Source organism: Chanos chanos, chromosome 9 (genome assembly GCF_902362185.1).
Source record: "Chanos chanos chromosome 9, fChaCha1.1, whole genome shotgun sequence".
Lineage (NCBI taxonomy): Eukaryota > Metazoa > Chordata > Actinopteri > Gonorynchiformes > Chanidae > Chanos > Chanos chanos.
Window position 1 is genome coordinate 16,373,047 of NC_044503.1, and position 22,411 is coordinate 16,395,457.

The 22,411-nt window shown below is 40.9% G+C and overlaps 1 protein-coding gene across 1 annotated transcript; it reads left to right on the forward strand.

Moving 5' to 3' along the window:
* Window positions 1–1,776: 1,776 nt before the first annotated feature.
* On the forward strand, window positions 1,777–20,814 carry LOC115820457 (guanine nucleotide-binding protein G(s) subunit alpha). The gene is made up of 12 exons (XM_030784049.1): window positions 1,777–3,103; window positions 6,067–6,139; window positions 8,508–8,562; window positions 8,808–8,927; window positions 12,229–12,326; window positions 15,439–15,493; window positions 15,607–15,680; window positions 17,321–17,379; window positions 17,500–17,620; window positions 17,782–17,912; window positions 18,167–18,234; window positions 18,845–20,814. The coding sequence occupies exons 1-12, from the start codon at window positions 2,965–2,967 to the stop codon at window positions 18,989–18,991; spliced, it is 1,140 nt and encodes a 379-aa protein (XP_030639909.1). The 5' UTR covers window positions 1,777–2,964; the 3' UTR covers window positions 18,992–20,814.
* The last annotated feature ends 1,597 nt before the right edge of the window (window positions 20,815–22,411 follow it).

Sequence of the window (22,411 nt, forward strand, 5' to 3'; positions counted from 1 at the left end):
ACATGTAGAGTTAACAATACTTAATTTGACACAGTGCAACAGCAAATGGAAACAAAACAACAGGCAGTTCATCAGTCCTTTTTTTAAATAAATAAATAAATAAATAAAAGTTAGAATGATGATGATGATGATGATGATGAAGTGGTCTAAACATACAAGTGACCTGCAATTGGCAAAACAGCTGTAAACAGTCACCAGAATTGGTCATCAGCACACCAAGAGTACAATGGCTCATCAATATGAGTCTGCCCATTGGCAGAACTGACCAAAACTGACTTTGTTGCTTTTTCGACTGTTTCAAATTAGGTAAATGCAAGGTACACAATGAAATTATTCAATGTAAAATGTATAATAGTTGTTTATTTTTCATGTGTGGGAAAAAAGTTGTGTTTGTGCTTAAAGACTGCTGTAGTCATGACGGGCAGGGAGGGCACGGTCAGGAGGAGGCCAGCCTTGCTGGGCATCAGAAAGAGGAGCACCAGCGAAAAGAGCAGTGAAGGACAGGTGAGGGCCAGGCTTAGAAAACAGACCAAACTGAATTCAGTGAACCAAGGAAAGAAAGTGTGTTCTTTTTTCTTTTCTTTTCTTTTCTGCATTTAGAGGGTTCCATGTCAACCTGAATATGTGTTAAAATGTTGCAAGGACTCAGACTGGTTTTGTGGTGTGATACATGCCAATAGCATCTTCAAATGGGCTCACCTGGCAACAGCACTGTACTATAAAACAAGTGTGTCGATACCACTACTACTGCTACTACTACTGAGTTTACCAATTCCACTGTTTTCCTTCATTTATTGGTGTTATTGTTTACTATGACAAAGATGTGTAGTAGACACATGCTAGTGTCATATTTTTTTCCCATAGTGCTTCAGTGAACTGCTATCGCTATGGAATACAGGACCAGTTTAAAGTCCCAGTCTGACCCTGTTGACTAACACACTATTTCTTACCTGGTCGCACAAATTACAAGTACGCTTATACGTCCAAGACTGAGTGTAACAAAACGTATAAGTTTAAAATCGAGTGTAATAAAACGTAAGCTCCTCTTTAAGCGGCAGCAGACGTCCGGGCCCTGGAGCGATGACCTTGCGTCCCATCAGAGAGTGCACGTCGCTTCTGGGTGTTAAATTTGGCCAAAAGGGGGCAGTAGATCCCTTATGTTTACAGCCACGAGTTTTCAGGCAACGACCCATGGGCACATCCCTACACATTTCAAAATTAAATAATTGTTCCCTTAAAGTAAGCCATTTAATGCAACTTCCAGTCAAACGATCCACACTTCCAAGTAATCCATAGATTCTCTGTACAGTCACCAAAATCTTAATCAGCGACAACGTCAACTACCGTAAATTTTGTTGAATGTAGGGAACTAAACGTCTAAAAGCAACAGTACCCAAAGATAACTACATTTGTCAAACAAAAAAATGCTATGTGTAAAAAAATAGGACATAAAACACAACATGAGACTGTATACGGTGTACAGCCTTACGGCCAGTTTCGTGTCCTGTTCTTGATACGTATAATTAAATCACTTTGGAACACACGTAGGAGAAATCCTTGATCTTGATAGTTGGTCGTTATATTTTTGTTTTATATGAATTGTTCTATTCTTTCAAAATACCTCCTACCGGCATTTCTTCGAGGAGGGCGCCTTTTCTCTGCAGAATTTCTGCACGCTGACGTTCTGTGCAATCATGTGATTCGACCCTGTCCGTTCCCAGGGTTCAGCGAGAGCTGTTTGCCCCACCCCACCTCTTCAGCGCTGTCTATCTCACTGCTCTATTCCCGGAGAAAAGGGGAAAATAATATCCTAAAAGAAAACCCTTTTCCGAATTTACACATCAACGGCTCGATAAGGAAGTGTAAAGCAGGCGTAGTGGAATGTGTTATGACAAACGACGCTCTGCATCTACTTGTACATGTGTACACCTATCCCTCGAATTGTAGAGGAATACAAAGCTGAGACTGACAGCGGGTAATATCTGCTAGAAACAGGGAAATACCGAAGAATTTCGTCATTTGGGCTTTCTTAGAGTTTCGGAATCTCACCAACATCTGTCCTGGGAATATCGGGGCTCTAATGGGAATCGTTTTGGAGTGAAAGGACACAGAAATTAAAGCAACAAAAGAGGAGGTAAAGAAGGCCCTTTGGATTGGGGAAAAACCAGCAAGGAGCAGCCATCGCTAAGGAGAGGAAAAAGAAGGAAATTTTGAATTATTTTTCAACACCTTATGAAATAGTGGAGGCACTGGACAATCTACGGTGTATCTTGATGGAATTACAATAATTTGGACGAAGATGAAAACACCGATAATGAGACGCATGTAGTTCGTTTAGTGTAAATATTTTTTTCCTCCTCACTAGTTTCCCGGCCGACTCTGCGTGGAATAGGGCTACAACTAGGAAACGAAGAGAATCGCGGCCTGGTGATATTGAAATGTTTATAACGACACAAGACCAGTGTCTTTTGCAGCAAAGACGCACACATCAAGGAATAAAATATCAGTTTAGATATCGGTCGTTTGTTCAAGCGAAGCCTTTCCGCTAATCTATAACATTTATCAGCCTTCCGTCTGCTAAGTGAAAGGGGTTGAAGCCTCAAGTAGTCACATCGATGGCCAGTATCTTTCGTGGGTATCTGGGACCTTTATATTAACTAGAAAATCGTGGAAAAGCTGCCAAACATCTGAGAGGCCGCACCAGTGTCGTCATCAGCAGTCTCCTGCCCTTACACTAGCTTGAAAATACGCATAATGTGCAACTATAATCATTAACACGAAATAGTATCGTCTGAAAAGTAGCACAGGAGCCGTAGGCCTATGTTACAGTGCAACTTTTACGCCAAACTGTATACATGTAGCAAATATTTTTGATTAATTCGCGGCTCAAACAAAGGATCTAGAATAGTTTGTTTATCTATTTATTTTTTTGACATTCCCCCCGGACCTTTGTCGTGCGGGAAGATGGGTTGTCTGGGGAACAGTAAGACTGAAGACCAGCGGAATGAAGAGAAGGCTCAAAGAGAAGCAAACAAGAAAATAGAGAAACAACTTCAGAAAGACAAACAGATATACAGAGCCACTCACAGGCTGCTACTTTTAGGTAAGTGACCACTGGATGGCTTTTTGAGGCCTTTGACCCGGTGTAAGGAACACCTTTCAATAGCATTATCATCAGAGTAGTTGGCAAATTGTCTTCCAAAATCTTTCTTTGCCTAACGTGATTCCTTTTTCAAACGCCAGGGTATTTGCATGATAACTGTAGGTTACTCCTGCTTTGTGGCTTGTTACATCTCTTAGGTAAGGAACTGTTCAAAGCTACGCATTCAGGGAACGTACGCGTATAAAGGGTGTCAGGATCTCGTGTGTTTTGCCCATAGAACATGTGTGGCATGATTTGACGTGTGGGTGTGTTCTCGTTATACGGGTAATTCAGAGGCCTGCTACCAGAATTCGTGTTACATATTTGTCCAGCTAATCGAACATAATTCATACGTGGCGCTATACATTCATGAACAGTTTTGATGTATTTTGCGAACCGCAGTTTAAGACGATCAAAGTGAACGACGTTTTTTTTATTTAACCAAAACGCTTTGTGCTCAGTTTTAGTGGCAGACATACCGGTATTTCCGTTTGAGCGGAAGTCGTGGTTATTTGGAAAGCAGAACTGAACACATCAGACCATAACAAAGATGTCCGCCACTAGACCTCTATTGGCATTCGATAGTGTCCTTCACGCAATCCCAGACACTGTTTGGCATTGTTATTTAGCTTAGCAAGCATTGTTCAAAGTAGTGGACAGTGGGATTAAGTGTAGTAGGCCTTAATTTGAGTGACAACGCTTATTTTAAAATTATGATTTCAATGAAACGTCAACCAGTTCTCGAAAAGCCTGTTGATCAACGATACCCTTTTAATTAGTTAGATCACTTATCTTTCAGTCAGTTTTGATTTGGAATTTATTATTTGTACCACTGTGTCTTGTTTCAGGTGTTGATATTTGTACCTGTTATCTTGTTGATTCCCTTGTTTTCTTAGAGGTGCGGTATTTTTAACTGTAGCAGGCAACAGCTTGCAAAGTATGATTTACCAGAAGGGTAGCACTTCATCTGATCTGCCAGCCGCATGCCACAGCACTGGAGCAACTCTTTTTAAATTCCTAGGCTGGAATTTGATGTGGAATTTAATTTTTTTTTTTAATAAAAAAAACATAGACAATCCTGCTGTAGGACTAAGTGCCAACACTAGAACTGGTATCCAGTGTTGTGTAAGTGACCACACAAACCTAAGATGATTGCTAGGACTTAAACTCAAGGTTGGCACATGCATTTGTAACAATTTGTCCGAACAAAAGTACAGTCGCCTCGTATGAAATTGGAGCCATAAGACAAGAGCTAACGCTTCCACCCACATATCCACCTCAATCATTTCCTTGTTTCAGCTAGTCTGCGTGCTTATTTCTTTTTTTTTTTATCTGTCCATCCTTCGACATTTCTTCAGTCTGAAGTCGCTGTACCTTCTTGCCCCAAACTATGCCCCATTTGAGATGAACATATTAGGACTGAACTTCTGGAGAAACCAGCATTACTGCAGTTCCATTCAGTTAACCTCAGTGTTTGCATCCTATCCCATCTCATGCAGTCTTCCTTGTGGCTGTGGAAAGAAAAGCTGTCAGTCTCCACACAGGAACCTCTAAAACCAGATGACTACGTTAGTCAGCAGTTAAACAATTAAGAACCTTGTCCATTGCTAGAGTAATAACAGTATACATATATTTATACATTTTTAGATGATTACATCTAGCTTTTTCTTACATGTTTGAAACATTTGGGAAAAAAAACAAAAGTAAAGTATGAATGTAACATATGGATTCAAGGCTTATTTGCAAACCATCCAGATTAAAGATCACACAAATTTCTCTTCCTTACTCTTGATGAGAGAAAATGACTTCCTCATGCACAAGCAGGTAGGCTACATATAGTTGTGTTTGGTGTCGTAACCACACCTTCGGCCATAGTGAACCCACATCTCTACAGTCCGCTTATCAATGCTCATGCACTCTGTCACACTTAGCTCCACAGGCCCTCTCTCTCTCTCTCTCTCTCTCTTTTTCTTTTATGGTGAACTGAGCAGGCCTGTTTTCATCTTGGGCAAGTTCGAGATAGCCGTGCAGTGCACAGACCTGGGTCACATTTAGCCGTAGCTGAATGACCTTTTTTTTTGACCTTCACTCTGATAGCGCTGGAGGAGTCTTAAGTGGCACCAGGAAAACTTCAGTTGGCTTCTGTGTAAAACTGCTGTCATAACCCTTTCATATATGAAGCCCACTCAGATTTGTTAGTACGAGATGCAGTATCGTTGAATGAGAGGCTGAGTATTTAAATACGTCAGGTACTTAGGGTTTTTTTTTTGTCTTTTTTCCGTTTGGTCTGATAGATTGTGTGACTTGTAGTCGAGGGTTTGGGACAGCGGGGTGTATGTGCCAACCTTCCCAGCGTTTTTAGTGTTCTTCAGTCCAATCGGGCGGAAAGAGGAAATACTCTTCGATTCTGAAGAGATGAACAGTTTTCATCTTAGTTATTAACTAGTGCTTAAATTTAAGTTCTTCTGAACTTTTTACGAGCTAAAATGAACTAATTAATTTTTTAAAATAAATTCCTATAACTTTTTTTTTTTTTTTTTACAGTATTACCTCACTTTTTAATTTAGCAAGTTGCATCTTTGGCCTGTGAAAGTTTTGACATGCTAACAGTTAGTAATTATAGAGTGGTGAAACAACACCACAAAGCTCGGATGATGCCTCAGAGCAAATGGCCTACATCAAGATGATACGAGCTAGTCCCATGCGGAAATCGCCTGACTGCCGTAGTTATTGGTATTTCTGATTCTGGTTTTGCAGAGCGTGTTATAGGCTCTGGGTAACTGGGGCCACACGGGGACAAATGGATATACAAGAGGACAGTTTTGTAGGTCTCAGCATGAAATTGATGGATAACAGAGGGAAAATGAAAAGGTGTAACAGTGCTAATCTCTCTCTCTCTCTCTCTCTCTCTCTCTCCCTCTCAGGTGCTGGAGAGTCTGGAAAGAGCACCATTGTCAAACAGATGAGGATCCTGCATGTTAACGGCTTCAATGCAGAGTGAGTATGAACTTCATGTAGTGGCTGAGTTCCTGTTTTACTACAGCATATGTGAGAGGGGGTGTGTTTGTGTGTGTGTGTGTGTGTGTGTGTGTCACACCACTCCTAAAATTTTTGATGAAAGATGTTATGAAAAGGAGAAATACCAAATGGTTAAGATCTAAAATAACAGTAATGCCATCAGTTGAAACAGTGGAGCTGAAAGAGTGTTTTCTAGACAGATGGGAAATATTTCATGGGATTTTGCATGATATGTCATATATACAAGTCTGTGGCTACAGATCTACACGTATGGATTGAATAGCCAAATAGTAGGTTTGAGGACATGTGCTTTGGAGAACTATGTCCAAGTGTGGAACTTCTCTAGAATCGTATGCAATATACCTTTATAAATTATTAATATGAAGTAGTTCTTATATGTTTGACTGGATTACGACACCACTACTGTAACTGACTTGATTTCACCTTCTATATTTTGTTCAGTATCACAACCTCACTGGACTGATCAGATGTTAATGCATTTGCCCTGTTAGCTGTCAGCTTGGTAGCTTAGTTTAAACTCTGATCCTTTCAGTAACATCTTCACTTTCATAGAGCCAATGATGTCATAGTAGGGATCACATCACAGTGTGCCAATCAGGCAAAAGAACACACAATGAAGCAAGTGATGCAATAATGAAATGATGTCATAGAGAAAACTTCAGGAAGCTGAAAGAATTTGTGGTTTCATTGAAATGAACTCAGGCTTTGCTTCCTGGTGTAGTGGGGTTACTTCCTGGTGAAGCTAAGAATGTCTTCTCCGTCAGTGCTCCAGCCACTGAACTGAACTTGTCATTGTCACTGACAGACGGTGTTTAAGTGTTTGTTGCAAATGTATGACTCAGTCGTCACAAGACAACTGTGCCCGTAGACTTTGGATTTCTGTTGTGTTTTGATTATAACAGACTATGTTGAATGCCATAACTCCTGTGAATCTGGTCTGAACTTAAAAATGAAATGATGAACCCCTGGTCTTCATACTCACATATTGATCAGACTCTGACCTAGCTTTTACGTAGAGATGAGTGCAGTCGAGAAAGCTACGACTCAGGAGTTTAACCACCTGATGAAGCTAGTTGTTTCTAGAATGTTGTCAAGGGACTGAGGGAAAAAAAACAGCAAAAAACCCCAGAATTTACAGTTATCCTTACAAATCTTCTGTTCCTTGTCCATAATTTGCCATTTAACGGCAAGTTTTAGTTTCTTATTTCTATTTTTTTATTTGAACTCACCGTAGAAATAGGACAGGTGTTTGAGAAACAGGTGGTCTTGACTTTGAGTTTTTGTAAGAAGGCTCACCCATGGTTGTTGATTTTTTTTTTTTTTTATACCTGGAAAGTACAATTTGGTTTCTGTTCTACATCTTGAAGGATGATTTACTGCCTGTATAATGGATGGGAGGGAGGGGGTGGGGGTATACCACAAAACACCATAGCTGTGGAGGACCAACACTGAGTGACGAGAGACAGAGCTGTTATGATAGGTTATGGAGACAGAAGGGGCTTCTGTGATTGGCTAAAAAAATCTTGGCAGTGTTGTTTGACTCAGATGTCTGTAAGAGTCCAGAAGTGACTCTGAAGTCTTTTAAGACAGACACTCTCTCTTTTTTTTTCTTTTGTCAGATGTGACTGTAGTTTACTGGAAAAAGCACAAGTACACACATACAATGTGGATTCAGTGTTTCTCTCTGTCTCAGTACGCTCTCAGTCAGTCTTTCAGACTCACACACGCTCTTTTCAGTGTGGGCCATGTGATTTTTAATGACTATCATGTTGAAAATGTAAATAGGCCCTTCTCTCTCCTAACCCAATAGTGAATGTGTGTGTGTGTGTGTGTGATGAGAAAAAAGGATCTCAATGATCATGTATTTCCTTAAGTTAATTTGTCTGCTTTACACTTTTTTTTTAAATTTATTCAGCGTAACTTAACGAACAAGACACACCATGTTTCTCATTCACTTTAATGTTGTATCAGAATTTTTGAAACACAAGTCAAGCCATAAGTGAATTGCTTCTTATAGAATTTAAATATCCTTTTAACAAAAAACAATATCAGAATCTGCAGCAAAACTTGAAATCCCAGAATGCAAAAAAGTTATCGAGAGTATATGAAATGACTCCATGGTGTGTGTCAATACCAAACTGCAGGTACTTTGATCACTGGTTGTGATTTGTCTCAGCTATCACACTACTGTCAGTGAAAGGGAGCCAAGCCCTTACATAAGTCTTCACTGTGTCACATGATTAGCTTTTTATGACAGTTATCATGCTATAAGATATGTGCGTTGGACTCATAAAATTATGAAATAAATTTTCTTTGTTTCCTGCAGAGAGAAAAAACAGAAAATACAAGACATAAAGAACAACATCAAAGAAGCCATAGAGGTATGTGCTCTTGCTTGGAGGCAAATTTCTTTTTACTCAGAAATGTATAATCACAGTAGAGAACGACCCTCCCACCAGGGAAGATGTTGTGTTTATTGTATATTTAAGGTTGTGAAAAGGTTTTCTGGTGTTTGTGTGTTTGTTTGATTGTTTGTTTATGGTAAATGTAGTCAACTGATGTATGCATGTTTCTTTTTCCTATTGTGATCCTGTTGTCTTTCTTTTTTTTTTTTTTCCCCCCCCAGACTATAGTGACGGCCATGAGTACGCTAGCCCCGCCTGTCCAGCTCGCTTGTCCAGCAAACCAGTGCAGAATTGACTACATCCTCAACCTAGCAAATCAGAAGGATTTTGAGTTCCCACCTGTGAGTTCAAATACCTCCCTCCCACCCCAACTCCACCCAGCTCCACTCAGCATGCAACAGGTGAAAAAAGGAGCCTGGCAGCTTAGACCTCTAGTCAAACATGCTAATAGTTTTCATGTCTGATGTACTATTGGATTCCCTTGTGTAGTTGTGTTGAGGTTTCTGTGTGGTCGGCACGTCTGCTGTGTCACTGTCATTGAGGTCTCTTTTAGCTAATTGTACAGTTCACTCAGCTACACAGGTACAGGGGAGACAAAACACAGCACGTGTGAGTGTATGTTTGAGACAGAGTGACAGTGTCAGGGGAAAAAAACGCAACACTGTGTGTAGTGTTACAATATGAATCTAATTGTCAGACATCCACCTTAGACAAGTGTGTATGTATGTGTGTGTTGCATTAGGGATTTGTGGGAGCTGAGGGAAGCGAGTTGCCGTATCTGAAATGAATGTGTGTGTGTGTGTGTGTGTGTGTGTGTGTGTGTGTGGCAGATGAGGGACATTTGGTCCCTGTGCTCTCCTCATTAGAGCTCATTGGCTCTTAATGGGGCCCTAAAGTGGGCTCTCAGGGGCCCTGAGGTCCTGTGTGTCTCAGTGGAACTGTTTCAGCTCCTGTCCCGATAGAGTTACACACACACACACACACACACACACTTACGTACACAAGCACATATGCATCTGCTTTGTTAGCCATTTCACTACCTTACACATGAACATAATGCTTTTAATCTATTTAAGTGTGAATTGGAAGCTACATACTCTGAAAATGTGGAATTTTTTTGGATTTGCAAATTTTGGCTTTATGTCTAGAATGAATTTGGTCATTAAAACTAAAGTTTATGTGCTGCAGTTTCTAAAAAATGGTAAGAATTTCCAGTCATAAAATGTTATATGTAGTGAAGGTGGTGGGCAAATTTCAGGGAACCCTTGCTAGAAGAGGTAAACATTTGGGAATGAATTTTCTGTTTTTGTTTAAGTTATGGAATATGAGGCGGTTTATTTGAAACCAAAAGCATGTCTGGCCACTGTTGCTTCCGGTCTGTACGGCTACCTGCCAGGGACAATCCTCTGACACTGCGCTCCTAAAACGAAAAAAACAAATCAAGTGAGCTGTTGGTAAGGGTGTTTTGAGTGATTACTCATAAGCGTTTTGTTTTTTTTTTTGTCCTGACACAGAGGTTTCGAGTGCGCAAATGAAGCCAGCACGGCCAGCAGTCAAAATAATGCGGCTGATCGGCAAAACAAAAACCCACTGATCATTTTTTCCCAGAACTGACTCATAATCAATACAGCGCATGTAGGTCATGTTGTGTGTTTTTAAGCAACGCTGAAGGGTTTGATAGAAGCAGTGTGGGTATTCATTACCGTAATGTAATGAGTCATGTCTTTTGGTGTAGACCTGACATCAGATATATGGTTTAGATAGGCCCCGTAGTACATTTTATGATAAATTACATTGGACTATAAGCTGTGTGTAAGCCATGTCATATCGTGTAACAAATGTGTCACCACATGACATGTTCTGACAGGTACTGGGTGATGGTGTTGACACCATCACTCACGTACCATACATACTGTATGCTGCACATATGTTTAGGAAATGACGTTCCTGCCCATTGCCTTGGTATCTTCGTCTGTTTGTAAGGTATCTTTGTCTTCCTATGAGCATGAAACTACGGGTTCTCCCAAGATAGAGTTGGCTGTGGCTGTGGCTGATTGACTTTGTTTTTTTAAGATAAAACAATAGATGCTTTAATAATTTTGGATTAGTTTTCAAGTATCCTCAGTGAGAAGAAAGCAGTAGAGATTCATCCAAAGTGCATACTTTTGAAACACAGACAAACTGAAGGAGTAGGCAACCATCATAAAGGACTAGTGCTTTCCTTTCAGTACAACTCCTGCTTATCTTCTCCCCTCTTCCTCAGTCAGAACAACATCAGTAATCGTTTCTCTCTCTCTCTCTCTCTCTCTCTCTGTTTCTTTCTCTCCCTCTCGCGCTCTCTCTCTTTTTTTTCCTCTAAAGATGACAGGAAGAAATAAAATGGAAGCAGAGCCCCAACAGAGGGAGAGAGGGAGAGAGGGACAGAGCGAGAGAGGGAGAGAGAGACAGTATGGCATTCAAGCAGACGCTGGCGGGCATGGCATAGGGCAGAGTCGAGTGAGTCCAGGACTGAAATTAGGGCCAGACTGGTGTAGGGGGAGCCCTAGGCGGGCATGTGACCCTCTCATAAAGAGAGGCTCTGTGTAACAGACACATGATGGGGAGGCTGAGAGGCCTTTGTCAAACACAGGCACACAGAGTTATGAAATACAGCCCATAAGATAGGCCTGTGTCCCTTCCCTGCCTTGCTTCCCTTTGCTTTTCTTTCTTTCTTTCTTTTTCTTTACCTCTCAAGAATGCAAAGATGTTTTTTTTTTTTTCCCTGGACACCTGTGTATGTTGTATGTGTGTGCAGTGGAAGGCAAGGTTTGTTTGCCGCTGTATGTGTTCTCTTAGTGTGTGTTCAGGTGACAGTTGATGTGCTCAGTCTTAGCGTTGTAAGCTGATTTGCAAAAAAAAATTAAAAATCTGGGAATATACCAATAAGAAGAAATCAGTGAAATACCTGATACATTTTTATGACCCCGCTTATCACTCGGTGATCATAAAAAAAGACAGTAAAACTTAAGTTTCTGTATTTGAATACATTACTTCTCAATTGGAAAACTTTTTTAACAATTTATTTCAGGCTCAGCTTTAAACAGCTTATGTTTTTCTCTTTGGAAGCAAATATTCCCAAGTTTCAGCCATTTGCCTACATTGGGTTATGGCCTGTTTGGTCATTTTCACCACAAGAGGGTGCTGTTTAGAAAATGCATGAAGAACAAAACATCCAGATGAATATCAGGTTAAATTTAGTAGAAAAATTTTGTGGAAAATTTGAGAAAAACCAAAGAGAAGGAACAGTAACAACAGCTTACTTTGCAGATACGTACACAATCATAGAGATACACATGCTCTTGTGTAATCCACACAAACCCATACTGAGCTACACACTGAAAGCCCTCAAACTACGTCGGAAAACTTTGCAAACACGCTCAATTTTGAATTATCAATGTGTAAATCAGACTGAACTTTGAATCTGTATATGTTCTCATTGCAGACGAACCCTTTCCTGACCTGAGTGTAAATGTTTAATGCCTAAGCCCAACAGTTAATCTCTGACTTGCCGTTTAATTGAATAATAACTATAGCAGCTACTAATTACAGTACTGTGTGTCCCCTGTGACTAATTTATTACCTCTCCCTCTCTCTGTGTCGTAGGAGTTTTATGAGCATGCGAGGACTCTTTGGCAGGACGAGGGGGTGCGAGCCTGTTACGAACGCTCTAACGAGTACCAGCTGATCGACTGTGCACAGTAGTGAGTACAAACCACACCACTGCCTATGCATCCACGTGCTTCATCTTTAACTTGATGTGCTTTGATGGAAACGCTGTAGAACAACTGTACGGTGCTAGGCTGAATTCTGAGCATCTTGTGGGTGGGAAAAGTAGTGGATTAGCCACCCAAACTCAGTGATGTTTCAGGGCCTTGTTTAATGTGTTTTTTTACATCCTTTTTTGTTTTGTTTTGTCACAGTGCACTCCTTTTTTTCTCAATATTTGTGAGATGTTTTTAGCATGGTGGATTTAGAGGTTTCTGTTGGGATTAACTGACTGATGTGGTTAAGTCAAGCTATGGGCGAGACCAGCATGCAGGGAGGACCTGTTGGACCAGGTGTGGCTGGTCTCTCCAGTGAGTTACTGGAGGCAGAGATGACAGTACTGTGAATCTCTCTCGGTCTTGTCTCTGAAGGGGGTAACGCAGAAGTATGGTTGGTAATGACCAACATGTTTTCTCACTTCCCAAATTCTTTTGAAACTGGCCACAAAAAAAAAAAAGAAAAAAAAAAAAAAAGCTTTCCTTGCTGGAGAGACAACAACAAAAAAGACTTCTGGGAAAATCTTGCTTAAGGGACATTTTTTCCCTACCTATGTGTCATTCCGAGTGTTTTTGTTTTCCAGACGTGTATTATACAGACAGTGTTGTGGTGGTATTGGAATTCTTACTCTGAGCCCTGCACAGAAAAAAAAACATGTTTTTTCAATAATGATAATAAGTTGCCAGGAAAAGAAAACTCTATATTTGAAATGTATCATTTCTAATTGTGCTGTAACATCTCAAAAGTGGCACTTTTTGACTGTGTTGCGTTTGATATAATTGGGCATGGAAAAAAAAGCAGTGAGATCACCAATCTTAATGTTAACGTTGGCCGTATGTTTGACGAAAAGAGGATTATCTCGCAGGTCGTTTTTTACGTGTCAGTCATAAACCCGTTCATGAATCGTTTTCTGTCTTCAGGCCAGATGTTGTCCTCCAATTGTCTTTACACAAAGTCAGCATTTGTCTGCACTTTGCTCCTGATGAAAAGAATGAATAAGAGAAATCAATAAGAAATGTTTTTTGAAAAATGCTGCCAGTGTCCCACGTCTCATGTGTGAAAGAGGCCTTGGTGTGAAGTGCACAGAGATACGGTCAGTGATGGCCAACATGTTTCATAATATTGACAATAAATCAGCATTGACAAGAAAAACTGTTGAAAAAAGGTGTTCTCAAATGTACTTTTTTTTTAAACTAAAGGCAAGTTTTCATCTGCACTGTTTCTCCAAGTGAATGAGCTGAATCATTTTAATGGAAGACGTGGACAGAGCCTTTCTTATGGTTGATTTTTTAAAAAAAAAAAAAAAAAAAAAAGGGAGGGAAAAAAAGGGGATTAGGTGTTTGGCGTTTACTGTCTCAGACTTTGCAGTGGTGTGACTGATGGATTTGATGGACATGTGTCGTAATTTTGTGAGAACGGTCCTGCAGTTTTTTACAGGAGTTTAGCAAAAGCTGCCCTGTACAGACGTGAGCTTGGACTGAAGGAGAAGACAGGGAGGGCAAGGAAAGAGAGGAGAGGAGGAGAGAAAGAGAAGAGAGGATTGAAAGAGAAGGGAGAAAACAGGGGAAATGTAGTACTGGATCAGTCATTGTTAGGGAAAGAGATACAAGGGGCTGAAAACATTGGGTCTGACGATGTTCGCAATGTTAGTTAACTAGGTGTGTGTGTGTGTGTGTGTGTGTGTGTGTTGGTGATGGGCAGTATGTATGTGTGTCTTTATGAAGTTTAGCTGTGTGCTTCACCCACACCTCTTAACCCACCCCCTCCTGCCTCCATCTCTTTCCCTGATTTTCTCTCTTTCTTTCTCTCTCTCTCTCTCTCTCTCTCTCTCTCTCTCTCTCTCTCTCTCTCTCTCTGTCTGTGTCTGTCTTTTTCTCTGTCTCTCACTCTCTCTTTTCTCTCTCTTTTCTCTCTCTCTCCCTCTCTCCCTCTCTCCCTCTCTCTCTCTCTTTCTCTTTCTCTCTCTGGTTACACTGGGTTTTGAGTTGATAGTCTATTTATAGTGCCAGTGGTTCTGTCTCCGTAGCAACCATGCTGGAGACCAAGGCGCCAGGGAGCTATTTCTGTATGCGCTCTGTAATCTCTCTCTTTTTCTCTTGCTGTCTTTCTTTCACTCTTTCTCTCTCTCTATTTCTCTCTCTCTCTCCCTCTCTGTCTCTCTCTCACACCCCACCCAACCACACTCAGATGGTTCTCAGTTTTTCTGCTGGATTGAGTGGGATTGCAGGCATGTGAAGGTTAGGGAGTTGAATGTCATTGAGTTAGGGTAACTCATTGTATCAGCTAGGTTAAGAGCTAGTTGCAATATGCATAAGTAGGATGTTTAAGACAGAGGCTTATTGAACGAGAAAAAAAGAGAAGTAGATGGAAATTTACTGACTCCTTACTCACTGTGTGGAAAAGTTCATGACGTGTACACACACACTTTCACTCTCTTCAGTCCAGTTCTCCTCTACAGTGTCCTGCCCAGGGAGATGTGTTGCCATAACAAGAAATGAAGACTACACACACAGAGCTGAGACCATGCACATGCGCACGCCTATACAAACAGTTTCACACCTGTTGCACAGTCAGTGTAGCCTGTAATAGTTAAATGGAGTGTGATTTTTCTCTGTTTTGTCAGACGTCAGTCAGCCCACATGGCTCCTGAACAAATGATATTTTGTATATTTTGGAGCTGGGGTCAGTGTGGTATACCAGTTGTCATGTGCTGTGACAATGGGGTCCAGTCAGGTGGTCCTCTCTGTCTGTTTTTAAGGGAATCAGCATCAGATGTTACAGTTATACATGTAAATTCATTGTCATGCCAGGGGGGTTTGAAACAATTGTGCTGTCTTTGGATAATGAATTTACATGTTTTTGTTTTCTTCATTGTTTTACTGTTTTATTTTTTGTTTATTAATATTTGTTGGAACTAATTGAAGTTTCCTGTCAGTGGGGCAGTCTGCAGTTTTATGTTGTTGTGCATATTTCTGAATACCTTAACAGAGTTGTAGTTCTCCTTTTCCTTGTGACAATAAAAATGTCCCTTTTCTCTTTCCGTGCCTACAGCTTTTTAGACAAGATAGATGTTGTTCAGCAGAGTGACTATACACCATCTGACCAGGTGAGGTACCACGCAAACTCTGACCTCTGACCTCTGCACTGGAAGTTTTGGGTAGCACTGATGACTTAAGGACTTTTTCTCTCTCTCTCTCTCTTTCTCTCTCTCTCTCTCAGGACCTGCTAAGATGCCGAGTTCTCACCTCTGGGATTTTTGAGACGAGGTTCCAGGTGGACAAAGTGAATTTCCAGTGAGTGATCCAGTCAACTGCAGAACTCCTGTTCTCTGTGTATCACCCACCTGTCAGAAAGTGGAGTTATTTGAAAATGTAGTTGGAGAGTTTTCTGACTCAAGCAAAATTTCTTCTGTACAACCTGTCTTCTCTGTTTCACGGTGGCTCAGTGGTTAGCACTGTTGCCTCACAGCAAGAGGGCCCTGGGTTCCTTCCTGGCCCTCCCAGGTCCTTTCTTTGTGGAGTTTGCATGTTCTCCCCATGTTTGCTCCGGGGGCTCTGGTTTCTTCCTACCATCAAAGACATGTATGTTAGGGATAATACTCCTATCAGTGACCTTGACCAAGGCACTGGCATAAAGACCTGGAGTTGCTCCCCGGGCACCTGCACACTGCTGGTCCCCGGCCCAGTTTCTAGTGTGTGTGTGCTCACTGGATCATAGGATGGGTTAAATGCTGCATTTCACTGCTCTAGTGTGTTTGTGACCGATAAAAGTTCTTCTTTTTCTTCTGTTTATAAGAAACAAAGAAAGGAAAAAAAAAAGAGACACACTTTGGTCTCAAAATACGGCATCAAAACTCTACAGTTAAAATGTAGAATAGATCAATGTGAAAATATACAAAAAATATAAAACATTTAGAGAACCTGGTCTGAGAAGATGAATTCTGCTGAGCAACCAGCAGAGGGCATACTAACTACACTCCTCATTCAACAAGGTTTTTAGGATTTATGTTGCTTGAAGAGGCTTAAAATATGTGTAAATATGTGTAAATATGTGTAGTTAATTCGGTGTATAATACTCAGTAGCCCAGTATAACTCAGCACTGTATACCAAGAGCAGATGTTTTTTCCTGATCAAAGACCAAGGTCATAAGTAATCAGTGGTTGTAAAGTGTGTTGTGTAGAAATGTCAGCTGAAGAACAAATGACATGCCTGCTTTACCTTCACCAGGTTATGACATTGAGTGACATTCTTTTTTTTTCTTCTTGATATGAACACAAGCCTCTTCTGTGCAGTGCTCAGTGGAAAATAAATCTGTCCCACCTACAATAAAAAGTTAATACAAAGAACCAAGATAGTACTTGGAAAAAATGTACCATTGTGAGGTGGTAAGCAGCTAGGTTTGTGAGGTCGCCCTCTGGTGGCTGACATTGGCGCCTGCTGTTGCCTTCCAGCGGCTGAATTTGGTCCCTGCCTCTCACTGGGCACTCTCTGGGAACACTGGTTGAAGTTTAGTGGTGTTATTTTTCAATGGACCGTGAGAGGCTTGGCTAGTTGGTTGCATCGTAACTTATTCTGTTACTGGGTTTGGCTCCTCTGGTTCTTAATGTGTAGTATTTGACTAAAGTATACCAAACATAAAAAAAATCAAATCTTTACATGGGCATTCTTTGAAATATGTTATGAAACAATGTAAAATCACATGACTGTTTGGTTATCTTTACTACAAACACAACTCCATGAAGAACAGGTTGCTTGCCAAAATCTGAAATATTTTATGAAAAGATGTAAAATAGCAAAGAGCGTCCACTTAGAGATTTATTAAATTTTTTTGTTGATGCTGAGTGTAATTGATGACTAGCTGAGTATAGTTGTTTGATGGATGTCAGTTGACTGATGTCTGTTTGATATTTGATTGTTGCTGTTCTCTCTCCAGTATGTTTGATGTTGGTGGACAACGGGATGAACGCAGGAAGTGGATCCAGTGCTTTAATGGTAAATATCCATGACTGAGTTTATGGAGAAGGAACCCCTTCATGTTCAGAGCTGGAAGCCTTTTTTTTAAAAACTCGTTTCCTTTCCATTTCTCTGTCTCTCTGTGTGTCTCTCTCTCAGATGTAACAGCCATTATCTTTGTGGTGGCCAGCAGTAGCTACAACATGGTCATTCGAGAGGACAATCAGACCAATCGCTTACAGGAGGCACTAAATCTTTTCAAAAACATCTGGAACAACAGGTATAGATGCACACACAGGTGCACACACACACACACACACTTCCTGTGAGACCCTAGTTTGTTTCTATTCATAGCCAGAAAAACTGAATGTTTGTTCTCCCTCCCAATCTCTCTCTCTCTCTCTCTCTCTCTCTCTCTCTTCCCCCCCCCCCTCTCCACAGATGGTTGCGGACTATCTCTGTAATTCTGTTTCTGAACAAGCAGGATCTGTTGGCTGAAAAGGTTTTGGCAGGAAAGTCAAAAATAGAAGAATACTTTCCTGAGTTTGCACGCTACACAACACCAGATGATGGTGAGGCACTTATCCACACACAAATATAGAGAGACAGAAGTACGTGCTTTTTCTACCACATAAGAGTGTGTTCTTCTGTCATATTAGAGTGACAACGGTCTTGCAGACATTCTCCTCTAGGGGGAGCTCTGTTCTTGTATTTGAAGCTTGGCTTTGTAGGTCTGCTGGTCAGGTATCTGTAAGGTCTTTCTGCTTTCAGCTTGGGGCTTTTTTCTGTGTCTGAAATCAGTGTCTGATTTTTTTTTTTTTTACAGCAACACCTGAGCCTGGAGAGGATCCGCGTGTTACAAGGGCAAAATACTTTATCCGGGATGAGTTCTTGGTGAGTGGAGCTGAAATACAGCATGGTCTACTCATAGCTGTATAAATCATAGAGTGTGTCATCCCATTGCAGTAGCATGAAACTCACATAGATATAGAACTTAAAGAAAACAACGGGCAGCTCACATAGGTGTAGTACAAAAAGAACACACTCTTCAGAGTAACTGAGAATGCATACTAAAGTGCAGTGTTTAAGTGTGCTTGTGCTGTACTCAGGTAACTGGACTGAGGGAGATGTGAATGGTTATTAATGAGACTGATCACATGAATAATGCTAATGATTAATAATGTCTCAATCCTGGAAGGTTGGTGTTGGAGAAAACCTGTGAAAGAACGTGATTATATTTGTGGTTGTTTTGGGAATATTTTTAGTTTAGTAAGTTGATAAAGTAAACTTAGGTGTTGTCTGTATAAGCTGAGGTTGTCGATTGACTGAATTGAGGTTGCTGGACTGAGCTGAAAGTCAGTTATAGTCACTTGAGGTGGTTGGTTTGAGTGGTAGTCAAGTAACAATGTCAACAGTGGTGCAAACCTCACAACCAGCAAAGTGGAGGTTGTTTTAGCATTTGGATTAGAGTGATGACGTCTCTTCTCTCTCCTGATTTGTTCAGAGGATCAGCACAGCAAGTGGAGATGGCCGGCACTACTGTTACCCACATTTCACCTGTGCTGTGGACACGGAAAACATCCGCCGCGTCTTCAACGACTGTCGGGACATCATCCAGAGGATGCATCTCCGACAATACGAGCTCTTGTGATTGGAGGAGACAAAAGATGGTCAGACTGTGAAAGAGCTCTTGTGATTGGAGGAGAAGGAGTAAGGACAGACTGTGCAAAAAGAGCTATCGTGATTGGAGCAGACAGAGAGTGACCGTATGAAGAGCTCCTGTGATTGGAGAGAGAGACTGTGACCCCGCCCCTCTACACCTACCACCCCACCCTGCTGACCCCCCCTCACCTCCTACTGGCCTCTACACACATACACACACACACACATTCACATTTGGGTGTCACCCCACAGACCCATAAAGACAGTGCTGAAAGACAGAGAGATGGAGAGTGGGAGTTACATGAACCGATGCATCCATTGGCTCAAGTGATGCGCTCTACCACTGTACACACACACTTATTCACATACCTCCATATGCTGTCTTTTCTTGACACACACGCACTCTTGAACATTCTCTGACACACATAAGCTTACACTGCATAGCAAACATTCTCTCACTGGCTCTCTTGACATCATCACTTTCAGATGTATGCTTACACAACTCATATAAATAACTTAAAAATACACACACACACACAAACACACACACACACATATTCCTCAGCTGACAGAGAAAACACACGTACATACACACACAGTTTACCGTGGCAGTATGGATGCCAGTCTGTACCCGTTGTATTACGGCAGTTTAGGAGCACTTGGCTCTATTTGGCCTGCCTTCTCATTGGCTGGCTCTGTTTGGCCTGCCTTCTAACTGGCTGGCTCTGGACTCTCTCTCTGACGTAAAAAAAAAAAAAAAAAAGACTGAACGGGTCTCACTGAGGTAGAGGATGGACCAATGACGGACAAAATACGGAGAACAAAGAAAAAAAAGTGAGGTATGAGGTGGGAGATAAAGGTAAAAAAAAATCTCCTCATAGCTAAAGCGTATCTTGACCCAGAGTGAAGCTCACATGACCCTGAGTTTCAGTAGGAGCCGAAGAGAATTATTGGACTGACCAGAAAACCCAAAACTGTCGCTGTTTCTCTGTCTCTTTCATTTCCCCTGCCACTCTCCTTCATTCCTTCTCCTTCATCATTTCCGTTTCCACTCCCCTTTCTCTCTCTCTCTCTTTCTCTCGCTTTCTTCCATCATCCTCTCTTTTCTTTATCTCTCTCAGTCTCAATCTGCTTCACCCTCAAACTCTCTTCTAATCATGCACCTGAGATAAGACTAGCAGTGGTCTTTTCCTCAGCGACTTGTGAAGAAAATTCTTGAGGAAAGACAGAGGAGGAAAGGACAAATGACAAATGGGACACTGCTCTGTTCTGTCACTCCTTCCTCTGTTACCCTTCGTCACGTTCCTTCCATCGTTCTCTACCCTAACCCCCCCACCCCAACCCCACCCAACACCGATCCCAGGCCTTCTGTCTGTCTCTCTCTATTTTACTGCTGGACTATTCTTGTACAGATTGTAAAATGTATTATTTTGTACAACTTTATTGAAGAAAAAAAGACTTGTAGAAGACCCCTGTGCCTTGATCATGACTGCGTGTAAAAAGAGCTTAAGGTGTACGCTATGTGTCTCTGCGCTGTATTTCTCTGCCTGTTCACCCCAAGGGGAATTGGTCGACTATCCTTACCCCCTCCCCCTACTCTGATTAAACATGCCTGTTTTTACATCCATATACTTCAAAAGAGTTAAAAAAATAATAATAATTGAAATGTATATGGGTTTAAAGACGGTAATTTTAATAGAATCATGGAAACATGACCTATCTGTGCACTTAAATGTAATGTGCATTGAATCTGAACGAAAGTGTTCTCAACAAGAATACTGGTCAGCTTTTCCTCCCTCCTCACTTTTCTCCTTTTTTTTTTTCCTCCCTTGTCAGTTACGACTGCGAGTGTGTTTTCCCGACAATGGAGAGTTATTATTTTAATTTCAGTTTTAGCTGTAAGGTTGAGGTGATAAAAAAAAAAAGAAATTATCCAAATGCAAAACATGGCCTGTTTCTAAGTGAAAGCTTTGTTTTTTGTTTTTTTCCTTTTTTTTGGTTAAAGAAAACTAAAAAAGAAAGAAGTGGTTATGTTTGAGGTCATTCCTGGATCTATCTCCCAGAATAATAATAATAATAATAATAATAATAATAATAATAATAATAATAATAATAATAGGTTCTAATTCAGCTTTCCCTGCTGTGGCCCAGTCAAACACAGCTGTTGAAATATGGCTTTTCACACTGTGACTATTCATGCGTAAGACTGACTCCATTTCTGTTCTGCCAACCACACACACATTTTCATTTTATTTGTAAGAGAATATGTTCCATAGTTTCATGTACATGGGAAAATGAATTTAAAGAGCTGATCTTGAAAGGAAAAGACAGCTGTCCACACAAGAGGGGAAGGGTAGAGGGAATTCGGCAGGATTAGGTAGAAGGATTTGTCAGGAACATAAACATGATGATTGTCTCTAGAAAGCAAACACTGTGGTGTTCCAGAAAACATGATGCGGTGAATCGCAAACCTCTCTCAGTTCGAACACAAACCTGGAGTACTTTCTGTTTGTTTAAATCAACTTTATCATGGATCTAACCATAAACAAACGGTATATCGAGACTAGTCATTGGTGTAGATGGTGGGAAACAGAGGGGAGTGATGTAAACTCACATGTCACCAGTAAACATATTTAAGTTACCACTCCAAACCTGAATAATCAGTGTCCAAATCCAATTACTTGGCTTTGATAGTAAGATGAATAATTTTTTTTCTCTTTCTGCTTTCTACTGATTGGAACTGTGTCTTTGACAACAGACACACAAGTCACATCCACAGTAGAGAGGACATCCCATGCAAATGAACAACACACACAGAAACGACACCAATGATTACTCATATAAACCTCTGTTTAGCATGAATACTGCAGAGGAGATGAAAGATTTCTGATACTAGTTTTGGAGACAGAGACATTTTTGACTTGTGAGAGATTAGTGGGTGGGTAATGTCTTAAAAAAAAAAAGGCACGGTGTGTTCCCTCTGTGATATCACACTTGAGCAAATCTTATAATTGTGATCGAGGGTGAAAGGTCATGTGTACTCTTACTCATGTGTACTCTTGCATACATAATTCCTATAATGTGCCTTCTTTTGGTGAGTTAGAAATACGTTGTTAGTAACATGAAATCTGAGCTCTTACCTGAGGATCTTTAAAGACATTTTTGCAGCTGCCTCTGACATGTTCCCTGCCCTGTTTTGACACTCAAAGCATTTCAGACATTGAAATTATTCTAACCATTTTAAACGTGGTTTGCAATGTGTGATTCCAAAGTGGACAAGAGTGAGATTTAAAATAGTGCATGCCTGCACTGACACAGTGGTATCCAACACAGCACATGAGAGAAATGGAGTCAGTAATATAACTACCTGATCGAGACAGACAGGTGACCAGAGGTGTGATGCCTGGGT